Source organism: Somniosus microcephalus, chromosome 14 (genome assembly GCF_052327205.1).
Source record: "Somniosus microcephalus isolate GS21.2 chromosome 14, FLI_Smic_1.0, whole genome shotgun sequence".
In the NCBI taxonomy this organism is placed as follows: domain Eukaryota; kingdom Metazoa; phylum Chordata; class Chondrichthyes; order Squaliformes; family Somniosidae; genus Somniosus; species Somniosus microcephalus.
This window is the reverse complement of record NC_141000.1, coordinates 83605815-83633330: the sequence shown is the minus strand read 5'-3', so window position 1 is coordinate 83633330 and position 27516 is coordinate 83605815. Positions and strand designations below refer to the sequence as shown.

Sequence of the window (27516 nt, the reverse complement as noted above, 5' to 3'; positions counted from 1 at the left end):
CACTGAATTCCCCCAGAGTACATTCTGTGCCCTTGCTACCCTCAGTGCTTCTTTCAAGTGGTTTTCAACATGGAGGAGAACTGATTCATCAGCTGAGGGAGGGTGGTAGGTGGTAATCAGTAGGTTTCCTTGCCCATGTTTGACCTGATGCCATAAGACTTCATGGGGTCCGGAGTCAATGTTGAGGACTCCCAGGGCCACTCCCTCCTGACTGTATACCACTGTGCTGCCATCTCAGGTGGGTCTGTCCTGCCGGTGGGACAGGACATACCCAGGGATGGTATACCACAGATCAACGCAAAGTTATTTCTGACATACACTGATACTTAAGTGGCAGTATAATTGCAAAGTTAGGAGATAAACCAACTCCCAAGCATACTGAAGGTGGGAAGTACGAGACCAACTTTAGCAGGTTGCTTCACCTGCTTGGGTTTTGCATCAGGTATAGTGCAATTCTTATGGTCTGCTGGACACCTGGGCACTTTTTAAACTTAGTATTTAAACTTTTTAATGCTAGGAAAAAGTGGGTGCTTCTGCCTTCTCCCTTGTATCATTAAAAAAGTCTCTGCGTGCAACGTGAAGCACAACAGAGTAGCACCAGCAGCATAATTTGAGCATGCTGGCTATGAATTACATTCAGACCAGTATCCATAGCACTAACTCAAACACACAAAGCCTGTGTCTTTTATTTCATGAAACTCTCAACTGGAAAGTATGTTTTTGCCCAAGGATTCAATCTTTTTGCAGCCAGGGTCACCACCTCTTGGTGCTTTACTGTATGTTTTCCCCACACCACACCATTGATCAGGATACAAAAGCAAAATCCTGTGGATGCTGGCAATCTGGAATAAAAACAGAAAATGCTGGAAATACTCAGCAGATCAGGCAGCATCTGTAGTCGGCCACGGCAGAGTTAGGGAGCAGCAGGTGGTTTTGCTTCAAACTTTGAAACAGCTAACCTTCCAATACAAAGTGGTCCAGTGAGACAGCCTAAATGTGAAGGTAAAGAAAGGGAGATGCTAATGGAACAAGCAAGGCTTCTCGTTCTCCGGCGGCTCCAGTGGGTGATCGCACTGCCCAGTGTGCGCCGAGCCACTCGGGGCCAATTTCCCCGGATAACTGACCTTGTGTGGGCCCAGAGGGATAAATGTAATAAATTCACGAGCTGCGAAGTCCAGATGGTTCAGAGAAGTGGTGACCCAGTGGAATATTTGTAAAATTTATATAAAACACGTAAAATGTGGGAATTATGGAGCCTCGCGCATTGTAATAATCCACCGGTCCCATCCAGGAGGCAAACCTGTGCTGGGGCTTCAACGATTCACAGTATTTATTAACGACTTAGATGATGGCATAGCAAGTCATTTATCCAAATTTGCCGATGACACAAAGATAGGTGGAATTGGAGGCAGTGTAGATGGAAGCATAAAATTACAATGTGATGTCGACAGATTAAGTGAATGGGCAAAACTGTGGCAAATGGATTTCAATGTAGGCAAATGTGAGGTCATCCACTTTGGACCTAAAAAGGATAGAACCGGGTACTTTCTAAATGGTGAAAAGCTAAAAACAGAAGGTCCAAAGAGACTTGGGGGGGGGTCCAGGTACATAGATCATTAAAATGTCATGAACAGGTACAGAAAATAATCAAAAAGGCTAATGGAATGCTGGCCTTTATATCTAGAGGACTGGAATACAAGGGATAGAAGTTATGCTACAGCTATACAAAACAATTCTGGAGGGGGAGGGTGAACAGCCAGTTATCGTGGTGCATATCTCGAGGCAGTTCAGAGAAGGTTCACTCGGTTGATTCCGGAGATGAGGGGATTGACTTATGAGGAAAGGTTGAGTAGGTTGGGCCTCTACTCATTGGAATTCAGAAGAATGAGAGGCGATCTTATTGAAACATATTAAGTTTGTGAGGGGGCTTGATCGGGTGGATGCGGTGAGGATGTTTCCACTGATGGGTGAGACTAAACTAGGGGGCATAATCTTAGAATAAGGGGCTGCCCTTTCAAAACTGAGATGAGGAGAAACTTCTTCACTCAGAGGGTAGTAAATCTATGGAATTTGCTACCTCAGAGAGCTGTGGAAGCTGCGACATTAAATAAATTTAAAACGGAGATAGACAGTTTCCTAGCTGATAAGGGAATTGGGGGTTACGGGGAGAGGGCAGGGAAGTGGACGTGAATCTAGGTTCGGATCAGCCATGATCCTATTGAATGGCGGAGCAGGCCCGAGGGGCCGTATGGCCTACTCCTGCTCCTACTTCTTATATAGGTACCAACGATATAGGTAAAAAACCAGGATGAGGTCCTAAAAGCTGAATATAGGGAGTTAGGAGGTAAATTAAAAAATAGGACCTCAAAAAGGTAGTAATCTCAGGATTGCTACCAGTGCCACGCGCTAGTCAGAGTAGAAATAGAAGGATATTTCAGATGAATACGTGGCTAGAGGAATGGTGCAAGGGGGAGGGATTCAAATTCCTGGGACATTGGAACTGGTTCTGGGGGAGGTGGGACCAGTACAAACTGAATGGTTTGCACCTGGGCAGGACCGGGACCGATGTCCTAGGAGGAGTGTTTGCTAGTGCTGTTGGGGAGGGTTTAAACTAAAATGGCAGGGGGTTGGGAACCTATGCAGGGAGACAGAGGAAAGGGAAGCAAGGATAGAAGCAAAAGGCAGGAAGGAGAAAAGCAAGTGGCAGTCAGAGAAATCAAGTGTGTAAATCAAACATGGCCACAGTAAATAATAATTCTAAAAGGGAGTGTTAAAAAAACAAGCCTGAAGGCTTTGTGTCTTAATGCGAGGAGCATTCATAGTAAGGTGGATGAATTAGCTGCGCAAATAGATGTAAACGGATATGATATAATTGGGATTACGGAGACATGGAACAGGGTGACCAAGGCTGGGAATTCAACATCAAGGGGTATTCAATATTCAGGAAAGACAGGCAAAAAGGAAAAGGAGGTAGGGTAGCATTGCTGGATAAAGAGGAGATTAACACAATAGTAAGGAAGGATATTAGCTCTGATGATGTGGAATCTGTATGGGTAGAGCTGAGAAATACCAAGGGGCAGAAAACGCTAGTGGGAGTTATATACAGACCCCCAAACAGTAATGCTGAGGTTGGGGGTGGCATTAAACGGGAAATTAGAGACGTGTACAATAAGGGCACAGCAGTTATCATTGGTGACTTTAATCTACATATAGATTGGGCTAACCAAATTAGTAACAATACTGTGGAGGAGGAATTCCTAGAGTGTATACAGGATGGTTTCCTGGACCAATATGTTGAGGAACCAACTATTGGGCTAACCAAGTTAGTAACAATACTGTGGAGGAGGAATTCCTAGAGTGTATACGGGATGATCCCCAGGGCCTGATAATCTACATCCTAGGGTACTTAAGGAAGTGGCCCTAGAAATAGTTGATGCTTTGTTGATCATCTTCCAGCATTCGATGGAATCTGGAACAGTACCCATGGATTGGAGGGTAGCTAATGTTACCCCACTATTCAAAAAAGGTGGTGGAGAGAAAACGGGGAATTACAGACCGGTAAGTCTGACATCGGTAGTGGGGAAAATGCTAGAGTCCATTATAAAAGATGTAATAGCAGAGCACTTGGAAAACAGTGACAGGATCGGACAGTCAACATGGATTTACAAAAGGTAAATCGTGCTTGACTAATCTACTGGAATTTTTTGAGGCTATAACTGGTAAAATAGATAAGGGAGAACCAGTGGATGTGGTGTATTTGGACTTTCAGAAGGCTTTTGATAAGGTCCCACATAAGAGATTAGCGTGTAAAGTTAAGGCACATGGGATTGGGGGCAAGGTATTGACTTGGATAGAGAACTGGCTGGCAGACAGAAAGCAAAGAGTTGGAATAAACGGGTCTTTTTCCGAGTGGCAAGCAGTGACTAGTGGGGTACCGCAGGGATCGGTCCTTGGGCCCCAGCTATTCACAATATATATTAATGATCTAGACAAGGGAACTAGATGTAATATCTCCAAATTTGCAGACGACACAAAGCTGGGTGGGCGTGTGTGCTGTGAGGAGGATGCCGAGAAACTCCAGGATGATTTGGACAGGTTGGGTAATTGGGCAAAAGCATAGCAGATGCAATATAATGTGGACAAATGCGAGGTTATCCACTTTGGTGTCAAAAACAGGAAGGCAGATTATCTGAATGGCAATAGATTGGGAGAAGGGGAAGTGCAACGAGACCTGGGTGTCCTTGTGCACCAGTCGCTGAAGGTAAGCATGCAGGTGCAAGCAGGCGGTTAAGAAGGCAAGAGGGCCTTCGTAGCGAGAGGGTTTGAGTACAGGAACAAGGATGTCTTGCTACAGTTGTACAGGGCCTTGGTGAGACCACACCTTGAGTATTGTGTGCAGTTTTGGTCGCCTTATCTGAGGAAGGATGTTCTTGCCATGGAAGGAGTTCAACGAAGATTCACCAGGCTGATACCTGGGATAGCAGGAATGACGTATGAGGAGAGATTGGGTCGATTGGACTTGTACTTGCTGGAGTTTAGAAGAATGAGAGGTGATCTCATTGAAACTTATAAAATTCTGACAGGACTGGACAGACTAGATGCAGGAAGGATGTTCCCGATGGTGGGGGGAGTCCAGAACCAGGGGTCACAGTCTAAGGATAAGGGGTAAGCCATTTAGGACAGATGAGGAGGAATTTCTTCACCCAGAGAGTGGTGAACCTGTGGAATTCTCTACCACAGAAGGCAGTAGAGACCAATACATTAAATATATTCAAGGAGTTGGATATATTTCTTAAGGCTAAAGGGATCAAGGGGTATGGGGAGAAAGCAGGGACCGGGTACTGAATTTGGATGATCAGCCATGATTGCATTGAATGGTGGAGCAGGCTCGAGGGGCCGAATGGCCTACTCCTGCTCCTATCTTCTATGGTTTCCTGGACCAATATGTTGAGGAACCAACTGGAGATCAGGCCATCTTAGACTGGGTATTATGTAATGAGAAAGGATTAATTAGCAATCTTGTTGTGCGAGGCCCCTTGGGGAGGAGCGATCATAATATGATAGAATTCTTCATTAAGATGGAGAGTGAAGTAGTTGAATCAGAGACTAGGGTCCTGAATTTAAATAAAGGAAACTACGAATTGGCTAGGATGGATTGGGGAATGTTACTTAAAGGGTTGACGGTGGATAGGCAATGGCAAACATTTAAAGATCGCATGGATGAACTACAGAATTTATTCATCCCTGTTTGGCATAAAAATAAAACAAAAAAGGTGACTCAACATTGGCTAACAAGGGAAATTAGGGATAGCATATGATCCAAGGAGAGGACATAAAAATTGGCCAGAAAAAGCAGCAAACCTCATGATTGGGAGCAGTTTAGGATTCAGCAAAGGAGGACAAAGGGATTAATTAAGAGGGGGGAAATAGAGTATGAGAGTAAGCTTGCAGGGAACATAAAAACTGACTAAAAGCTTCTATAGATATGTGAAGAGAAAAAGATTGGTGAAGTCAAGCGTAGGTCCCTTGCAGTCAGAATCAGGGGAATTTATAATGGGGAACAAAGAAATGGAAGACCAATTAAATACATACTTTGGTATTGTCTTCACAAAGGAGGACACAAATAACCTCCCAGAGAGGTCGGGGAACATAGGGTCTAATGAGAGGGAGGAACTGAATGAAATGGTATTAGGGAAATTGACGGGATTGAAGGCCGATAAATCGACAGGTCCTGATAATCTACATCCTAGGGTACTTAAGGAAGTGGCCCTAGAAATAGTAGATGCATTGCTAGTCATCTTCCAAAATTTTATAGACTCTGGAACAGGTCCCATGGATTGGAGGGTAGCTAAAGTAACCCCACTATTTAAAAAAGGTGGTAGAGAGAAAACGGGGAATTATAGACCAGTAAGCCTGACATCAGTAGTGGGGAAAATGCTAGAGTCCATTTATAAAAGATGTAATAGCAGAGCACTTGGAATACAGTGACAGGATCGGACAAAGGGGTAAGCCATTTAGGACTGTGATGAGGAGGAATTTCTTCACCCAGAGAGTGGTGAACCTGTGGAATTCTCTACCACAGAAGGCAGTTAAAGCCAATTCATTAAATATATTCAAAGAGGAGTTAGATATATTTCTTAAGGCTAAAGGGATATGGGGAGAAGGCAGGGACAGGGTACTGAATTTAGATGATCAGCCATGATCTCATTAAATGGCAGAACAGGCTCGAGGGGCCAAATGGCCTACTCCTGCTCCTATGTAACCCTGGTTAGACCACTCCTGGAGTACGGTGAGCAGTTCTGGGCACTACACCTTAAGGAGGATATAATGACCTTGGAGGGAGTGCAGCGTAGGTTTACCAGAATGATACCCGGACTTCAAGGGTTAAGTTACGAAGAGAGATTACACAAATTAGGGTTATATTCCCTAGAATTTAGATGGTTAATGGATAATCTGATCTAAGTTTTCAAAGATATTAAGGGAGAGAGAAACTATTTCTGCTGGTTGGGGATTCTTGGACTAGGGGGCATAGTCTAAAAATTAGAGCCAGATCTTTCAGGGGTGAAATTAGGAAACACTTCTACACACAAAGGGTGGTAGAAGTTTGGAACTCTCTTCTGCAAACAGCAATTGATGCTAGATCAATTATTAATTTTAAATCCGCGATTGAGAGCTTTCTGTTAACCAGTGGTATTAGGGGACGTGGGGCAAAGGCGGGTATATGGAGTTAAGTCACAGATCAGCCATGATCCCATTGAATGGCAGAACAGGCTGGAGGGGCTGAATGGCCTACTCCTGTTCCCATGTTCCTAAACCCCGGGGCAGCCGCTTTGACAGGCCGCCACTGGCCGGCCCTGTAATTCGGCCGGTATCGAGTGCTCGGCCCCGACTCCCCGCGGACACTCCGGCCCGAGGGTCAAACACGGGACGGACGGACTGTCCGCTTACCTTCCCCCCCACAACCCAACACCGCGCCGCGGTCTCTTGAAGGGCGATTCCCGACCCCACACGGAACCGCCGCGGTCAAAGCGGAAACCGAGCCGGCTGTTTATGAGCAGCGTTGAACGGGGGAGCGGTTTCGGCTCCTGGGCCCCTCACCTGAAACTCGGAGAAATCCTGGCAGCTCAGCTCCGCGCTGGGCGCCGCCATCTTCCCGCCGCCTCTCAGGACCCGCTCGGCGGTGACCCGACAGCCTCACAACTCAATCAGAGCGACAGCATCAAACCGGCGGCGCGGCCAAGATCCACGGTCTACATATTATTAGACGTCGCCCGCGCCAATTGTTTTTAAATAAAAGCTGCCTCGCAGGAAAGATGCTATTCAGTCATATTTTATTGTCAAAGAACAGTGCAGACAAGTGCCACTCGCTGGTTTAAAACCCGTTGGGTTTCCTTTTCATTAATAAACACAGTTCTACCAGTCTCCCCCGTTATAAATTCGCCTCTTAACCTTCCTCTCGTAGCGACAGGCGCGCCTTCGACTCCTAAGTAATCAGTGCACCGATTTGAATCATATCGATTAGTTACAATTGTGTATTTTTAAAAATAAAAACTAAAATTCTGGAAATACTCAGCACGTGTGGCGAGAGAAACAGAGTTAACGTTTCAGGTCGATGACCTTTCGACGGAATAGTGTATTTTAAATGCCTGTCTCTTTGACCCTCGACCCTGAGCGGCTGGTCGTTCCGAGCCTGACCCCCCCCGCGGTGGTTTCTTCAGTTGATGGTGGTCGGCCTGGGGATGTGGAGCTGTCGGTGTGCGGCGGCGGCTGGCGGTCTCCCGCTGGCGGTGTGGTGCCGAGCTGGGGCAGGTGCGGCGCTCGGGCGGTTCTCGGGTCGCTCGGAGCGGCTGGTTTGGTGGAGCAGCCGATGGCTTTCCAGTAAACCTCAGGATGGTAAATCCCCAGCGCTAACTGGCCCAGTAACACCGCCGAAAAGTGAAGGTAAAGGAAGGGACTTCGGGTTGGGAGAGCTGTGGGGTTCATTCCTCACCGTCCTCTCTGACCCCACTCTCACCCCGCCCCGCCGCTCACTCTCACCCCCACCCCTCCCCCTCCCCCTCCTCCATCACCCCCACCCCTCCCCCTCCTCCATCACCCCCACCCCTCCCCCTCCTCCATCACCCCCACCCCTCCCCCTCCTCCATCACCCCCACCCCTCCCCCTCCTCCATCACCCCCACCCCTCCCCCTCCTCCATCACCCCCACCCCTCCCCCTCCTCCATCACCCCCACCCCTCCCCCTCCTCCATCACCCCCACCCCCCATTCACCCCCTCCAGTTTTCAGTTGTGCTTTGAGTGCTCTAGTGTGAAAAAGTGTAGTAATTGCTGTATTTTTAGCCTTAATGTTAATTTGTACAACTAAAAATGTATATTACATGCATTTATTAGATGATCAGACTATTGTATTCCAAGTGTGAGAGAACACAATGCTGCTGTGTATATAGTACTCTGAACCAATGTCTGACACTGAAAATGAAGAAAAGGCTTCATGTATAGTACAGTAGTGTACCTGCGCATTAAGTTGGTTTGGGTTGTGAAATTGATGAAAAGCTTGAAAGGCTTAGAGTGGGGTAGAGAAAGGTCTATTTAACGAGTCAAGCCCATTCCTTCAGTGGACCAAGTACAATTTTGCTTAACTCTATTTAGTTCTTGAGGAAAGTGAAGAACCACAGGTAAAACTTCCAAGGAGATGATGCTCAATTTTCTGTTTTTATTTTCTCGTCCTTTTGTCGCATTTTTGGATTTTTGACCATTTCACCATGGAAAGTTTCGGGTACGATTTACATAGGCGTGTTGCATTTATATTAGTGAGTTCCGAAAGATTTAAATTCCAGTTTGCAGCTAGGTGGGTGGGTGGGAGTAGCACAAGCAAGGCGGTCAAGTCAGGCGAGTCAACCATTGTAGATTATCCTAGATGTCCTGGGACAATGGCTGGTAAGAAGTAATTATCTTGTTTCAGATACTTCCAGTGCATATTCACACACAAGATGTTGGGAGGAACTGAATTCTTGCATGCACAATATTAGCCAGCAAGGCAGTAGTTAGTTTAATTGACAGGCTGAATGGCCAGCCCCTGGCCAGGGAAGAAGTGGGCGGTATAACCCTCGACTTCCTCTGCTCAGATATAATAAAAGAGTGAAACACACTGTTCAAGGTCAGTTGATAAAGTTTGCTAAGTGAGGCAGGAATGCCGAGGACAGTCTGTCTTAAGAACGGAGTAGATCGGGCCCAGAGCGAGCCGTACTCTGATTTTGTGATGAGGATGACCAAAAGAACATGTTACTTAATCAATAGCATATTTTTATTTTTTTATTCCCAAGGGTCTGAAGTTAAGTTAAAATGGGGTGAAATTGGCTATAACTTTTATTCTGTACGTTCACAGACCGTAAAATAAAACGGTTTACTAAATCGTGTCTGACCTCGTCTCACCAAAGTATGAATCAGCTTCTCTTTAGGATGATTGGAGATGCACAAGTGAGGTCACGTGTAAGGATCACAATATCCAGCTCATAATGAGGGTCTGATTCTTGCGCCCCCAGGTTACAACACTGTACGCCTAAATATTGGGTAATGAAAGTAAACTTCTGATCATGAGTGACATGGGTCAGCTTATGGGAGAGACCAGTGATGCTAACTGAAGAGGTTATCTAAGGCAGGCCTGAAATTTGTAACACCCATATTGAAAGAAAGGAGGAAAGATTTGCATTTATATTGTGCCTTTCAAGACCACGGGACATCCCAAAGTGCTTTACAACCAATGAAGTACTTTTGATGTATAGTCACTGTTGTAATGTAGGAATCGTGGTAGCCAATTTGCACACAGCAAGGTCCCACAAATAGCAATGACGTAGTGACCAGATAATCTATTTTAGTGATGTTGTTGATGATGCTCTGGACCCAAGTCGTTCACTTCTATTTCCACATTTTTCTCTCCCCCTTCCTTTTCTCTCTATCTCTCCCTGACCGCTCTCTCCTGTCGTCATGCCTTCTTTCATCTCTCCTCTCTCGGATACTCTGCCCTCCCAAATCCCTAATTATTCTTCGACCTTGCCTACTCTCCTGCCGCTGTCCCAGGCTTGACTCCCTCTTAGATAAGCCTACAGCTTCCCTCTCTGCCTCTCTTGGCATCCTACGAAAGGCCCACCGTGGCACTTGTCGCTCCCTCCTCCCCAGCAGCAACCCCAACTGTCCCATCCTACTCTGTCGCCGACCTCTCTATGCAGCGTGCCCACTAAGGGTTAATCTCGCCAATCTCCTCCCCGTCCAACTCACCCCTCCAAACGCTGACCCTGTGGACGCTGGCAGTGGGTCATCCATCACCGACCCTCTCCGCATCTCCCTCCAGAATGTTCATTCACTTGCGAACAAGACCTTTGCTATCCATGAGCTTGTCGTGGATGATTGCATCGACATCATGGCCCTGATGGAACCTTGGCTGAGGGGTGATGACACCTTACCCTTAGATGAAGCCTCTCCACCTGGTTATACCTTCCACCACTTGCCCTGCCCAAACCGCTGTGGTGGGGGTGGGTGGCTCTCATCACCAAATCACACCTTGGTCTTTCCCCCTACTCCTCTGGCACTTTCTTCTCCTCCTTTGATCACCTCATCTAGTTCCACCCTCTCGCCTCTCATTTAAAATTCTCATTCTCTACCGCCCACCAAATTACCATAAAAAAATTTTTATCACCGAGATATCTTCACTGCTTTCCTCTCTCAGCCTCTGCACCGAGCGACTTCTCATCCTCGGTGATTTCAACCTCCATCTCAATTCATCATGCTCTCTCTCCTGAGTTCACTATCCTCCCTTAATCTCTCCCTCCATGTAAACTCTCCAACCCATATTCACTGCCACCCCCTTGACCGTGACCTCGCTACTCTCATCGTGTCAATCGCCGATAAGGCCTATTAAAACAATTACTCTCTCACCCTGGCTGTTCCCCCTGGTACAGCCCTCATCTTCACTCCCTTAAGTCCAAGGGACGCAGACTTGAACGGATATGGCGGACAACTGGTTTAGCCATTCACTGCCAGATCTGACTGGACCACATAAAGCATTATCGGGTCCTGCTCTCGTCTGCCAAAACTGCTCATTCCAAAATCATTCTGGAATGCAAAGATAACCCCGGCTTCTATTCTCTACTGCTAGCTGTCTCCTTAAACCATTCTCCCCCGTCTCCTCCACCCTCACCTCCAACAACATGGACATTTTTGTCTCTAAGATTGAAACCATCCGATCAGCTATCGCTGCCCCTTGGCGACATCATCCCACTGGGCCAAACTTCCGCTAAGGATCTCCCCCTGCCTTAGCCCTGAACTCACATTTTTCTCCAGTTTCTCTCCAATCCTCCCTCATGACTTCTCCGTGCTCATCTTGTCCATGAGACCCACTTCCTGCTCCCTCAAGCCTATTCCCACCAAACCGCTGACCACCCAACTTCCTTTTCTGGCTCCCATGTTAGCTGACATTGTTAACGGTTCTCTCTCCTCAGGTACGGTCCCCCTCACCTTCAATCTGCCGTCATCATCCCTCTCAACAAAAAAAACCTTTGACCTCTCTATCCTTGCAAACCACCACCCTATCTCCAACCTCCCTTTCCTCTCCAAAGTATTTGAATGTGTTGCCTCCCAAATTCGTGCCCAGCTTTCCTGGAACTCCATCAGGTTTCTGCCCCTGCCACAGTACCGAAACGGTTCTCATCAAAGTCACAAATGACATCCTTTGTGAATGCGACAAGGGTAAATTATCCCTCCTCGTCCTTCTTGACTTGTCTGCAGCCTTTGACAAGTTGACCAGACCATCCTCCTCCAATGCCTCTCCACCATCGTCCAGCTGGGTGGGACTGCATTCGCTTGGTTCTATCCTTATCTATCTAATCGTAGCCAGAGAATCACCTGCAATGACTTCGCTTCCTGCTCCCACGTCGTTGCATCTGGTGTCTCCCAAGGATCTGTCCTCTACTCAATCCTATTTCTCATCTACATGCTCCTTGGCGACATCATCTGAAAACACAGCGTCAGTTCCCACATGTATGCTGACGACACCCAGCTCTACCTCACTACCACTTCTCTCAATCCCTCCATGGTCTCTAAATTGTCAGACTGCTTGTCCGACATCCGGTACCGCATGGGAAGAAATTTTCTCCATTAAATATTGGGAAGACCAAAGCCATTGTTTTCAGTCCCCGTCACAAACTCTGTTCCCTAGCCACTGACTTCCTCCCTCTCCCTAGCATCTTTCTGAGGCTGCACCACACTGTTTGCAACCTTGGTGTCATATTTGACCTTGAAATGAGCTTCCGACCACACATACGCGGCATAACTAAGACCACCTATTTCCACCTCCGTAACATCGCCCGTCTCCACCCTGCCTCAGCTCATCCGCTGCTGAAACCCTCATCCATGCCTTTGTTACCTCTATACTTGACTATTCCAACGCCCTCCTGGCTGGCCTCCCACATTCTACCCTACGTAAACTTGAGGTCATCCAAAACTCTGCTGCCCATGTCCTAACTCGCACCAAGTCCCGTTCACCCATCACCCCTGTGCTCGCTGACCGACATTGGCTCCCGGTTAAGCAACGCCTCGATTTCAAAATTCTCATCCTTGTTTTCAAATCCCTGCATAGCCTCGCCCCTCCCTATCTCTCATCTCCTCCAGCCCCACAAACCCCCAAGATATCTGCGCTCCTCTAATTCCGCCCTCTTGAGCATCTCTGATTATAATCGCTCAACCATTGGTGGCTGTACCTTCAGTTGCCTAAGCCTTAAGCTCTGTAATTCCATCCCTAAACCTCTCTTTCCTCCTTTAAGACGCTCCTTAAAACCTACCTTTTTGATCAAGCTTTTGGTCATCTGCCCTAATTTCTCCTTATGTGGCTCGGTGTCAATTTTTTGTCTTATAACACTCCTGTGAAGCGCATTGGGGTGTTTTACTATATTAAAGACAAGTTGTTGTTGTTTGGTTGAGGGATAAGTATTGGCCAGGACACCCCTGCTCCTCTTTGAATAGTGTCATGGGATCGTTTATGTCCATCTGAGAGGACAGACAGGGCCTCGGTTTAACAGCTCATCCGAAAGACTGGCCCTCTGACAGCATAGCGCTCCCTCAGTACTGAAGTGTCAGCCTAGATTATGTGCTCAAGTCCCACTCCAGCGGTGAGAGTGCTACCCACTGAGCCAAGGCTAGCACCTTATTGGAACTTTTAGTATTTCATATTCTGCGATGTTAGTGTAACATGAACTAGTTTATCAGGGAACGGTGTTCTATGAAAATAAGTTGTGTCTTTATATTTCTTTCAGAACGCCCAGCTTTCAAATTACCAGGATACAAGCCTTCTGCTTTTGATAAAAAGATGTTGGTGTGGACTGGTCGTTTCAAACGAGAAGAGGATATACCAGCTGCGGTTTCGTAAGTGGTGAAACGGGTATGGGATTTTTACTGGCTGGTGGCTTTTTAAATTCCTTTGTAAATGTTTCTTTTTATTCATTCAGTAACCTCACTGCCTGCATCATTGACCAGTAGAAACAATTGAAAATAGTGACAACAGTTGAGATTTGTGTAGAATGGAGCACTGACTTGGTTTGAGCAGTCATTGTGTACTGAAATGTAATTACTGATCATTTGCTACCTAAAAGCAACCAGATTGTCTGTCACCTGGTGCATTGTACTTTATAGGCTTCTGTCTGCTCGTGTCTACCACTACAGAAGTTGTAGTGAGAAAGTACCCACAAAGTAGTTGCATGCACTTGGGGAGCAGGTAGATTTTTTTCCCCCACCCCCATCACACCCACTGGCACCATATACTGGTTCCTGTTCCCTGGCTGTCACATAACTGCTGCCTTCCTCACCGGGAAGATAGAAAGTAAGTACAGATAACTCGGCATGCATTTTTTGTTGCTTTCCAGGTGCTCTGTTACTACTTTTATTTCTATATTATATGTGGCATTTCTAGCTTTAATTACTACTGAAACTTCATAATTACACTCGGAACTCTGAGTTTCCCAGCCTGTCTCTGGCTTGATGGCAAGATTCTACTGCCATTTCTATTGTCCTGCACTTGACCCTCTCTGACCATTCCACAGCAATGTAGATCACAGGCCATTCCTTAATTATGGCAACTCGCTTTGACTGAAACCTCCACTTCCTCTCGACACATCACAGGTCTTTCATCAATTCCTGCCTCCTCCCTTCTTAATTAATATAAATGTTAACTGCAACTTGTGGCTGGCCAGAGCACATATGCTCAAAGCTCTGCTTCCTTTACAGCACCAATAATCAGAAAAAATCTTGTTTGTGTATGGGAGTGTTTTTGTGTGTGAGGATCTCATTTTGGGAGCTTTTTGTATGTATAAGGGTGTTTTTTATGTATCGGAACTCACATTTCTGTATAATCGTATGTGGCCCAGTTGCTGGTTATGACACTTGTAGCTGTAGCCCAGCTCCAAAAGGTTAGACATTCCTGCTCTGCACCATTTTACTGGACAAAAGAATTACAGACCCATGTGGTCCCGAGATGCTCTTCTGCCCCATGTTCCATACACAAATTTATTCACTTATGTAACTGATACATGAGGGAACAGATTTTATTTGCCTGTAGTAGGTATTTGTTCACTGGATCCAATCAATAAACCTATCTTCCCCCCCCCTCCCCTCCCCCTCCCTCCCCTCCCCCTCCCTCCCCCAAACCTGTTCCGAAATTCCTTCAGTGGAAATGTGCAAACTGCCCCACGCCCCCTGCAACAGAACTACCTTTGAACTTGGTGAGAGTAATGCTCCTGGAGATCTGTTTCAAAAGTTCTTTGTATTTTAAGCTTTTATTGAAAAAACAGGAGATTGAGGTAATCTAATGAAGTTTCCAAAATTCTGAAGGAAATTGATCCAGGCAAATTATCCACTAATGGTTTAAATACAAGGGAATGCTTTAAAATATGATCTTGGTTGGGTGTAAGGGAAGTTGAGTGGAACTTTTATCCCCAAAGGAAGAGTTGTAGATTTAAGTTATTGGGAAAGGTCATTGAAGCAGAAAGAATAGTTGTTTTCAAAAGACATTTGGATGCTTTTATGGGTAAAAAAAGGAATGGAGGGATATCGTGAGAAGATATCAAGGTGGACCTGATATGTGGGGAATACCTGGTTGAGCTTAATGGCCTTTTTCTGTTAATTTTTATATTGCAACTGTTCAGGAATTGCATCTGTTCAGGAATTGCATCCTGACTAAAACTAATTGATCTGCCTCCAATAATTGACATTATATTTTAATGCACTGATTTTAAAACTTTACAGCCTTGTTAATGTATGCCATAAAATGTGAGGCCATTCAGCCTATTGTGTCTGCGAACCTGCTGCCCTACACTTTCCCCATAGCCCTCTATGTTCCTCTGCTTCAAATATTTTATCTACTTTCTCTCTTCAGATGCAACTATCTCTGCTTCAATTATTCCTTGTGCCAAAGCAGCTCTCCGTGTAAAGAAATTGCTGCTAACTTCATGTTTATGTTGATAATAACTTAGATGTGTATTTCATTTCTGTTTCAGATTTGAGATGATTGATGCTGCAAGGAACAAAATGAGAGTGAGAGCGTGTTATATTATGGTAGTCATGACAACTGTAGCCTGCATTGTAACTGTCATTTCAGGAAAGAAGGTAAGGGGAAATCCTATTAGCTGGTTCAGGAATGGCATGAATGTTATAACTCGAGCTCAGTTTTCTTAATTAATTTCAACTTTCTTTACCTTGCCTGAAGATCCAGACCTTCTGTAAGTCACATGATCAATAATTGTACTTGTTTGGGTCACAAAATGATGACTTAGATTGTCACAAGTATTTAAATACCATGGTGACACTTGGTTTGAACAAGTAGTTGCTGAGGTTTATTCAGTTTGACAAGATGGGATGGGATTGTGTGTGTGTGTCCGCTGAAGAGCAAATGATCGATTGCACTAGAGGGTACAGAGAAGATTTACGAGGATGTTGCCAGGACTGGAGAATTTTAGCTATGAGGAAAGATTGGATAGGCTGGGGTTGTTTTCTTTGGAACAGAGGCGGCTGAGGGGAGATTTAATTGAGGTGTATAAAATTATAAGGGGCCTGGATAGAAAGGACCCATTTCTCTTAGCAGAAAGGTCAATAATCAGGGGGCTTAGATTTAAAGTAATTGGTAGAAGGGATTAGAGGGGAGTTGAGAAGTTTTTCACCCACAACGTGGTGAGGGTCTGGAACTCACTGCCTGAAAGGGTGGTAGAGGCAGAAACCCTCATCGCATTTAAAAAGTACTTGGATATGCACTTGAAGTGCCGTAACCTACAAGGCTACGGACCAAGAGCTGGAAAGTGGGATTAGGCTAGATAGCTCCTTTCAACCAGCACACACGATGTGCTGAATGGCCTCCTTCAATGAAATGGACACAAGTAAGTTCAAAATAACAACAGAAAATGCTGGAAAAACTCAGGTGGTCAGGCAACATCCGTGGAGAGAAATTTGAGTTGACGTTTCGGGTCGAACCCTTCTTCAAAACTGGAAATAAAATAAAATAAATCGAAGGCAGGGCTGCGATCGGACAAAAGAAGTAAAAGAAACAAAAGAAGTAAAAGAAACAAAAGGAGTAAAAGAGACAATAAAAGGTATATGAAGCTAGACGAGATTGTAATAGGCTGAGATTAGGTGTGAAGTGTACTGGCAGGGCAAGAGATAGCTGCCAGGTGTGAGAGAGAAACAAAAGGAAAGGAGGGCGGGGGGGGGGAAAAGGAGTGGAAAAATTACAAGTGAAAATGTAATCGGGGCCGAGGTTATGATCTGAAATTGTTGAACTCTAAGAGAGTCCGGAAGGCTGCAAAGTGCCTAATCGGAAGATGAGGTGCTGTTCCTAGAGTTTACGTTGAGCTTCCGTGGAACAATACAAGAGGCCAAGGACGGTGAGGTCCGAGTGGGAATGGAGCGGTGAATTAAAATGACAGGCGACCAGAAGCTCGGGGTCACCCTTACGGACTGAACGGAGGTGTTCCGCAAAGCGGTCACCCAATGTAGAGGAGACCGCATTGTGAGCAGCGAATACAGTATACTAGATTGCGAGAAGTACAAGTAAATTGCTGTTTCACCTGGAAGGGGTGTTTGGGGCCCTGGACAGTGGGAAGGGGGGAGGTATAGGGGCAGGTGTGACATCTCCTCCGCTTGCACGGGAAGGTGCCAGGCGAAGGGGAAGGGCTGTTTGGGGTGATAGAGGAGTGGACTAGGGTGTCTCGGAGGGAGCGGTCCCTACGGAATGCTGAAAGGGATGGGGAGGGGAAAGATAAGTTTGGTGGTGGGATCACTTTGGAGGTAGCGGAAATGCCAGAGGATGATCCGTTGAATGGAGGCTGGTGGAGTGAAAGGTGAGGACAAGGGGAACCCTATCGTGGTTCCGGGAGAGAGGGGCAGGGGTGAGGGCAGAAGTGCGGGAGATAGAACTGACATGGTCGAGGGCAGTGTCAACCACGGTAGAGGGGAATCCTCGGTTGCGGAAAAAAGGAAGACATGTCTGAAGCACTGGTGTGGAAGGTGGCATCGTCTGAGCAGATACGGCGGAGACGGAGAAACTGGGAGAATGGAATAGAGTCCTTACAGGGAGGTGGGGTGGGAGGAAGTGTAGTCCAGGTAGCTGTGGGAGTCAGTGGGCTTGTAGTAAATATTGGTCAATAACCAATCCCCAGAGACGGAGAAGTCGAGGAAGGGAAAAGTCAGAGATGGACCATGTGAAGGTGAGGGAAGGGTGGAAATTGGAGGCAAAGTGAATGAAATTGTCAAGTTCGGGGAGAGAGCAGGAAACGGCACCGATGGTCATCAATGTATCGGAAAAAGAGGTGAGGGAGGGGACCCGAGTAGGACTAGAACAAAGATTGTTCCACATAGCCCACGAAAAGGCAGGCATAGCTAGGACCCATGCGGGTACCCATGGCAACACCTTTGATTTGGAGGAAATGAGTGGAGTTAAAGGAGAAGTTGTTCAATGTGAGAATAAGTTCAGCCAGGCGGAGGAGGGTGGTGGTGGATGGGGACTGGTCGGGTCTCTGTTCAAGGAAGAAGCGGAGCGCCCTCAGGCCATCCCGGTGGGGGATGGAAGTGTAGAGGGATTGTACGTCCATGGTGAAAAGCGGTTGGGGCCAGGAAACTGTTAAAGTGGCGGAGGGCGTCCGAAGAGTCGCGGATGTAGGTGGGAAGAGACTGGACAAGGGGAGAAAAGATAGAGTCAAGATAGGAAGAGATAAGTTCTGTGGGGCAAGAACAGGCTGAAACGATGGGTCTACCAGGGCAGTCCTGTTTGTGGATCTTGGGAAGGAGGTAGAAGCGGGCTGTGCAGGGTTGGGGAACTGAGGTTGGTGGCAGCAGGGGGAAGATTTCCAGAGGAGATGAGGTCAGTGACAGTCTTGGAAACGGTGGTTTGATGTTCGGTCATGGTCCAGGTGGAGGTAGGAGGTGGTGTCGGAGAGTTGGTGTTCAGCTTCCGCTAGGTAGAGGTCAGTTCGCCAAACAACAACAGCACCACCCTTGTCAGCGGGTTTAATGACAATGTCAGGGTTGAATCTAAGAGAATGGAGTGCTGCAGGTTGGAGTGAGTTCAAGGTACTTAGACCAGTGATCAGTCCTAAGCTTCAGAGATGGTCATAGAGTGCAGCTGAAGCTAGCAAAACCAAACCTGTATTAGCATACTCTGGCCTAAGGCAGAAATTGTAATTTTATACTCAGTGAAGGATGCTTCCTGTGCCATAACCCAAATACTGGCTTTGTATTTCACCCCTCCTGCCATGTTGGAAGAGCAACATGCCTGTACCTGCATAGTATGGTCCCTATCCATAACATTTACACTGGAGGCTCCTTGCAAGACATTGACCGATTCCCTCGTCACAAGTTACTGCACTCACCATTTGAAGCTCTTGAACTTGAAGATAGGTTTCTTGCATGGAAAACTGCACTGTCAATGTCAATGTATGGTTTGTAGAGTTGGTGAACTGCTAACCCTTGCAGATCAGCTGTTTTTGATGTCATTCTGACAAGTCAGTCAGTCATTGGGACTCAAATGGAACTTTTACCAAAAGTCATTTCCCAGTTTAATTTGGACCAAGAAATTGTCCATTTTCAGTCACCATACTGGTCAAAAATGGAAACTTGCTTCCATATTGTGGATGATTTAGAGAGCAATTTAAATGGTCTCAAGTTATTAATTTCCTTGCAAAAGGACCCAAGGCAAACTGGCAACTAAATAGCAGAAAGCTTAAAAAGTTAATGTGAAGCAGTCCTCACAGATGTACTGATTACCATCGAATGTAACTGCAGAACATAACCATGCCTGTCACAGATGTCTGTCCATGATATTGGTAGGTGTAACCACTGCACACACAGTCATTGAAGACAAAGTTTCATCTTCACAGTGAGGATACTCTCCATTGTGTAGTGTGGTATTACCACTGGGCATTTGTGAGGTGTTGTGGGCCATCAGTAGCAGCAGAGTTGTAATCTGTAACCTCATGGCCCAGCACATCCCTCAATTCTTGATCACCATCTAGCTGAGACCAAAGCTGATTCAATGGGGATTGTAGAAGGGCATCCCAGGCATACTTTAAAATGCCACACCAACCTCAGGAAGCTACAAAACCAGGCTATCTGCATGCTAAACAAAAAAGCAGCATGTTATAGACAAGGCTCACCGGTCCCACAACAAACACATCAGAGCAAAGCTATGTAGCGCTACCACGTCTGGTTGAGTCGTAGTGGAGAATTAGGCGGCTAATGGGAAGAGGCTCCATCAACCATGGAGCCCAGCACCTGAATGCAAGAAGTGGGGCTAAAGTGTTTACATGCGTCTTTAGCCAAAAGTACATAGTGGATTATCTCACACGGTCTCCTCCTGAGATCCCCACCATCAGAGATGCCAGTTTCCAGGCAATTTTGTTCACTTCAAGTGACTTAAAGCAGTGACCGAGTGCACTGGACACAACGAAGGCTATGGATCCCAGCTATTTTGCTGAAAACTTTAGCTACTGCCTATGCTAAGCTAATTCAGTGCAACAATGACACTGGCATAAGAATTAAGAGCAGTAGTAGGCCATACGGCCCCTCGAGCCTGTTCCACCATTCAATAAGATAATGACTGATCTTTGACCTCAACTCCACTTTCCTGCCCTATCCCCATATCCCTCAATTTCCCCACGAGTCCAAAAATCTATCTATCTCAGCCTTGAATATACTGAGTCAGCATCCACAGCCCTTTGGGGTAGAGAATTCCAAAGATTCACAACCCTCTGAGTGAAGAAATTCCTCCTCATCTGAGTCTTAAACGGCCGACCCCTTGGCCTGAGACTATGCCCCCTAGTCCTAGACTCTCCAGCCAGGGGAGACAATCTCAGTATCTACTGTCAATCTCCCTCAGAAACTTGTATATTTCAATGAGATCACCTCATTCTTCTAAACTCCAGAGAGTATAGCCTCAATCTCTCTTCAGGACAACCATCTCATCCCAGGAACCAATTTAGTGAAGCTTTGTTGCACCGCCTCTAAGGCAAGTATGTCCTTCCTCAGATAAGATGACCAAAATTCTGCACAGATGTGCTCCCACCAACACCCTGTGCAATTGTAGCAAGACTTCCTTACTCTTGTACTCCAGCCCCCCTTGCAATAAAGCTAACATGCCATTTGCCTTCCTAATTGCTTGCTGTTTCTTGTACGAGGACACTGAAATCTCTCTGAACACCAACATTTAATAGAATATTTTTTAAATGGTGAGAAACTGTTTTCTATTCTTCCTACCAAAGTGAATAACCTCACATTTCACCACATTATACGCCATCTGCCACCTTATTGCCCACTCACTTAACCAGTCTACATCCCTTTGCAGGCTCTTTGTGTCATTTACCTGATAATGTAGAACATTGCCCAGATATGTGCTATCCACAAAAAGCCAGACATATCTAATACGGTCAGTTACTGCCCATTCAGCCACTTAGCATTAATCAGGAGAGTGATGGACGGAGTCCGTAATAGTTCTATCAAAAAACACCAGCTCACTAATAACCTGCTTGCTTGACATAAAAGTAGCATTTGAAACCAAGGAGCCCTAGCAAACCAACTCTAGTTGAGGGGAAAACGCTCTAGTGACGGAAGTTATACGTTTGTGGTTGTTGGAGGCCAATCATTAGAGACCAGGACGTCACTACAGGAGTTCTTCTGGTAGCATCCTCTTCAGCTGCTACATCAATGAGCTTCCCTTTGTCGTAAGATCAGGAGTAGGCTGTTTGCTAATGTTCAGTAACATTCATAACTCCTAATAATGAAGCAGCTTATGCCAGTCTACAGCAGCACCTGGCAAACTCCCAGGCTTACAATTACAGCCGTCCTTCATTCTGCCAGGGCCATTCACACTTCATCTAGATCCATCCTTCGTTCCTTGAATATATCTCAATGTCTCTTAATCCCCCCTGCTTTCTATCCTATCCTATCTCGGACCTTCCCTTTTCTTTCATCCCCTCCCCCTTTCCTCAGCCCCCACTTGCTTTAAAATCTATCCCTTTTTCCTGCTTTCCCCCCCCCCCCCCCCCCCCAGTTCTGACGAAGGGTCTTCGACCTGAAACATTAACTCTGTTTCTCTCTCTCCACGGATGCTGCCCTGGCCTGCTGAGTTTTTCCAGCGTTTTCTGTTATTTTGGATTTCCAGCATCCGCAGTATTTTGCTATCATACAATTAGAAGGTATCGGTTGTGTGACATTAGTGTCAGGCAATGACTATCTACAAGATAGGACCACCTTCCATGGTATTACCATCACCATTGCCTGGGGATCACCACTGACCAGAAGGTTAACTGGATCAGCCATATCAATAACATGGTAGAGGCTGGGTACTCTGCATTGAGTGGTTTACCTCTTGACCCCTCAAAGCTTTTCCACCACATACAAGTCTTAATCAGGTGTGTGATGGAATACTCGCCACTTGCCTGGACAAGTGGAGGCCCAACAAACATTAGAGAAGTTTATCATGCAAGACAGATCAGTCCGCTTCATTGGCACTCCATCTACAGGACTTGGTATTCAAATGTGAAATATAAGGGGATTGATTGGGTAGTAAATCATTGGGAATTAGAAAATTGGTCTCGGAATCAACAATAATTGGTTACTGAACACCCAGCTGTCTCACCTGGCTAGGTGAAATGTATTAAGTAGCAACTGCGAGGGGGGAAATGAGGCTATTGAGAGTAAACTGTTTAAAATGCACATTTTTTCCAACAAAAGCCACCCACTTTGCACTGGATTTTAAAATATTAGATGTCTTGGAACAGTCTTTATGCAAAATCCACACATGAAGAATTTGGTGAGATTGCAGCAGAAAATAGCCGTCTAGGGGCTCTACTTGTAAGGTATTCCTTATGGTACACATCTTGTAATAACATGCAAGATTCCTGGTGCTTAACGACTATTTAAAGACTTGGCCATCCTACTACAAATACAGTACACCTGTTGGCCAATTAGTGATATTGGTGGTGATAATGAAGATATCGCAAGCAACCTCCGTCTTGATCCTAAAACATCAAACTAGACACTCAAACAGGTATATGTGCGGCTGAGCAAGTCATTAAGACTGTTTAATGTTTAGATGGATTAGGGTGATGACTTAGATCAGTTAATTTGATGCATCTTGTCTGAGGAGGGGAATATATAAAAGAGCACATTATGATCAGAAAGATAAATAAAATATTGAACCATTGTATGAAAAGTCAAATGTTCCTTTTTTGAAGTCCCTCATTAAATCACTAATGCATGCTTCCAATTTAATCTTCTGCCTGAGGAGCCAACACAAGTTTCAGGACATGGATCAAATATGACTGAGATCATAGCAGTGAAGTTAATACTGTATGAAACTATTAGCTGCTATTTGAAACCTATTAAACATTTGGGACTTGGAATGTTTCAAAGCCTGAATAGATTTGGTACCTAAAAATGATGTCTCTACCATTTTCCCCCCATATGTCTGCAGGCTGCAAGACACGAATCACTGACTAGCATTAATATGGCGAAGAAAGCCAGGTGGAAAGAGGAGAGTCGGCAAGAAGCAGAGGTTACCAAAAGCCAATGATTGAAGGGTCCCAGTCTTGAAAATATATATCCACATTCTTGGATGTGGACACAATTTACATTAGTACTTCGCCTCTTTTTAAGATGCTCCAGGACCCCTCAAAATGTAACCAATTTATAAAAAATAAATATGCTACATACTAATTTAGAGGCTGTTTTAATTCAAATTAACAGGATTGGTCATGAATTCTGACAATATAACTGATGTAGCCACAAACTTTACATATATATGGAACTGTTGTTGCCTACTTCCTTCCCTGCATCTGAATTATTGATGTTGAAAAGACAGCTGGAATACAAAGTGATCCAGCACCACAAATGAATAATAGTTAAGTTGTAGACAAGTTCTGTACTTGATAGCACTTATAAAAGGAAGTAGTCTCAAATAGCAAGTACTTTGCAAAATATTTCCCCTAGAGATGTTTTGTGTTTGAAGCTTTCCATTTCATCCAACCTGGTTAAACTACTTTGGTTACTTCATAGAACCCAGGAAATGCCCATTTCCTGCACAAAGTCAAGACCTACTGTAATAGCCAGAGTTACTCCTAGCAAGCATGCCTATTTATTTATTTGATGTCTTTCTAGATCAGAAAATAAAACCCATCCATTTCCATAGTATTAAGTCATATTTACTGTTCGATACAAGCTTGGAGCTGTTGCATCTGTGCCAGGAACTAAAGTTCTAGATGCAGAATCTTCACTTAGTGACAACAAGGGTGCGGGAGACCTTGCATTAGTTACTGAGCTCAGTTGTAGAGTGATTAGCCCTTGGGGTCTTCTCTAACTCGCTCTCATTGATTAATCTTACAGGAAAAAGGCCGTTACATCATGCCTCCTCCATGACCTTCTCTTGGTTAACACTAACTTACATTAGCTCAGCATTCTAGAGAGTGGGTCTCATTTTTTAAAAAGCGGTCCTTACAGGTACAGAAAAGGAAAACATAATTGTCAAAACAGGTTGCTGTATATCTATTAGGTTAGAACTACACAAGTCTCTTAGATGAAGACAGTTTGCTAATGTAACATACTACAGATATTGCCCGTTTCAACAGATTCTACAAAAACTGTCTTAACTTCACATGGAGTCCCGAACATAAAATGGATTCTTTAAGAAAACCCTTCCTGCTAGTGTTCCTAACAATTACTGTGCAGAGATCCTGCCTTTTGGGCACTTGAGGAATCTTTTCCGGTTCAGTATTCTAATTGTTAAATGCTTTTTAGCAGCAGTGTTGCCTCTCCCTTCTTAGCTTTTATTGTTGACTTAATTTTTCTTGTCCCTACTGTGATTACACATGTAAAATTCATGGTAAATTGAAAGATGGAGTTTAATAATCTTAAATTAAGAAATTTCACAGTTAATTGGTAATACAGGCTTCATTCTACATTGACAGACCAGTTTGTAAATATAGATGAGCTAAAGCTAAATATTTATTCAACTCTTGACCTGAATATGTAGGCAGTTATTTAAAAAACGGATGCTAGTCATGTGTTGGCTTGTTTTGTAACCTGAGATTTGACTAACTGGAAAAAAAATGCTCTGGTCTATATATCACTTAACTCACTGGTGTAATCAGAAGGCACTCAAAAAAAGGAGTGAAATATGCAACTGTTTCCATAACTAAGCAATTCTACCCAGGTGCCATTGGATGGAGGAGTCACTTTTTTTTAATGGGGAAATGCCTACCACTGTAGCAAAGGATGCTGCTGTAACGTAAATGAAGTTGTGCTATAAAGTGCATTTGTAACTGAACAATTGATTTACTCACAATTTTAAGCATTTACTGGGTTTTGTGCATTCATACCATAAGTCTGAATAATTTTGGAAAATTTTGCTTAGAACTGTAGAACAGCACATTTAAAAAAAATTACACACTGTACCATCACAATAGTGGGCCTATAGCAGTTTAAAATATTTAATTAAATAACTGGGTATTTGTGCAACTAATTGGTTTGGACTGATTATCTAATGGATTTGCACATTCATACTACCAGATAAAAATTTTGTGGGGTACATACACAATTGATGAGCAAGAAAAGATCAGCAGGTCCATCAAGCCTGCCCCACACCCTGATGACTGGAGCATCATGACTAAACACTGCCTCCCTCTCCTCCTGCAGCCATGTAATAATCTGGAAGAGGCAAAAAAAACAGAAAAAGTACTCTCAAATTCCTCTCCGATCCCCTCAGGCAATCAAAACCAGTCCAGATCACATGGATTAAGTGTTATCTATAATGATACTTCTAGATGTTGCGATCTTTACCAGTCAAGAACCTGTCCAGCGCACTCTTGAAGGCATAGTCATCACCTACACCCTCCAGAAGTGTGTTAGAGGATCACTATGGGAAAAGAAAACCTCCTAAGATCCTGTCTATTCCGACATTTACATATTTTAAACTCGTGTCCCCTGGTCCTACCCAATCTGTTAAACTGGAATAATCTTATCAATAGGCACACTATCCAGCATTTTAATTATTTTTAAAGGCCTCTATCAGGTCGCCTCTAAAGTAAATAGACCAAGGTCACTGAGCCGGAGTAGCTGAGGTTCTTTAAGCTAGAAATAGCTCTCCTCTGGACCTTTCCATGGCTACTAAATCACCGTCGGTGGACCAAAACTGGGCACAGTACTCCAGATGCAGTCTGACCAGCAACCTGTATATTGACAAAATGATGTCCTTTGGTTCTATTAATACCCCGTTAGCTTTAGCTATAGTCTCTCTACATTGGCCATGAGCCTTCAGTGATCTGTACACAATAACATCTAGATTTTTTTTTTTTTTTTTAAAAACCTTTTTCAATATTGTACCCTGCAAATGATACGTGTATTCTGTGTTGGCCCTACCAACATGTACAACACTGCATTTATCTAAATTAAATGCCATTTGTCTAGCATATCTAAATCTTTTTGCATTTGATTGCTCTCCTCCACTGTCTTAACCCTTGCACAGAACACATGAATTTCCAATATGTACTCCCAGCAGACAAGGTGCCACGCTGGGGGCATAAAGTCAAAAAAATTACCAATATCTCAATGAGGTATTCTAAAGAATTTTAAACACAACCTAACCAAAGTTCATAGTATGAAAACACCTTAACATGTGATTGATGCATTTGTGTAGACCCCAACATTCACATCTGCAACAATTGAGGTATGGGCAGTACACTTAGAAAGAACAATGGCAACTGAGAAATCTTAGGGTTATTTTAGATATGGAGTAGTCTCATTCCCATAGACCTCAAATGGATCAAATAAGTTCCCAAGATAAATGACCTGCTTTCACAATGGAACAGAACAGAGCTTTGAAAATAACTTGTGGAAATCCCATTATATCAAACACTGCACAATAGTTATTTGATACAGCTGTATCATCTTATGAACACCAGTTGTCCCAGGCATTAAATTTTCAAAAGGTGTGTGTACGTGCTCATCAAGGTGAGGGACAACATGCCTTGCCTTGTAGAGGACTGGCCAGAAGCTTAGCAAATTCTCTCTATATTACCCTCTACCAAGCATAGAAGATTGGAGCAGGAGTAGGCCATTCGGCCCCTTGAGCCTGCTCCGCCATTTAATGAGGTCATGGCTGATCATCCAAATTCAGTACCCCGTCCCTGCTTTCTCCCCATATCCCTTGATCCCTTTAGACTTAAGAAATATATCTAACTCCTTGAATATATTTAATGAATTGGCCTCAACTGTCTTTTGTGGTAGAGAATTCCACAGGTTCACCGGGTGAAGAAATTCCTCCTCATCTCTGTCCTAAATGGCTAACTCCTTATCTTTAGTCTGTGACCCCTGGTTCTGGAATCCCCCGCCATCGAGAACATCCTTCCTGCATCTAGTCTGTCTAGTCCTGTTAGAATTTTATAAGTTTCAATGAGATCCCCTCTCATTCTTCTAAACTCCAGCGAGTATAAGCCCAATCGACCCAATCTCTTCTCATAAGTCATTCCTGCCATCCCAGGTATCAGTCTGGTGAATCTTCGCTGCACTCCCTCCATGGCAAGAACATCCTTCCTCAGATAAGGCGACCAAAACTGCACACAATACTCAAGGTGTGGTCTCACCAAGGCCCTCTACAACTGCAGCAAGACATCCTTGCTCCTGTACTCGAATCCTCTCACTATAAAGGCCAACATACTAGTTGCCTTCTTAACCGCCTGCTGCACCTGCATGCTTACCTTCAGCGACTGGTGCACAAGGACACCCAGGTCTCGTTGCACGTCCCCTTCTCCCAATCTATTGCCGTTCAGATAATAATCTGCCTTCCTGTTTTTGCCACCAAAGTGGATAACCTCGCATTTATCCACATTATACTGCATCTGCCCAATCATCCAGCCTGTCCAAATCATACTGGAGTTTCTTGGCATCCTCCTCACAGCACACACCCCCACCCAGCTTTGTGTCATCTGCAAACTTGGAGAT

General features: G+C 44.8%; 2 protein-coding genes across 7 annotated transcripts in view; one reads left to right on the top strand and one right to left on the bottom strand.

Moving 5' to 3' along the window:
- mix23 (mitochondrial matrix import factor 23) overlaps positions 1-7568 on the bottom strand; it is a 31054-nt gene extending 23486 nt beyond the window's left edge. For all 5 annotated transcript variants that reach the window (XM_086006819.1, XM_086006820.1, XM_086006821.1 and 2 more), the window contains exon 1: positions 7099-7568. In XM_086006819.1, coding sequence (XP_085862945.1) covers positions 7099-7149 — 51 coding nt within the window. In that variant the 5' untranslated portion in view covers positions 7150-7568. The remainder of the gene's footprint in view (positions 1-7098) is intronic.
- A 153-nt stretch (positions 7569-7721) lies between these two features.
- LOC147107629 (protein FAM162B-like) lies at positions 7722-23238 on the top strand. 2 transcript variants are annotated; one of them, XM_086006817.1, is made up of 4 exons: positions 7722-7893; positions 13302-13410; positions 15537-15645; positions 22997-23238. In XM_086006817.1, exons 1-4 carry the CDS (start codon positions 7722-7724, stop codon positions 23093-23095), a joined length of 489 nt encoding a protein of 162 aa, XP_085862943.1. In that variant the 3' UTR covers positions 23096-23238. The 2 variants fall into 2 exon arrangements, with proteins under 2 accessions (XP_085862943.1, XP_085862942.1); XM_086006816.1 differs by having other exon boundaries at positions 7722-7941.
- The last annotated feature ends 4278 nt before the right edge of the window (positions 23239-27516 follow it).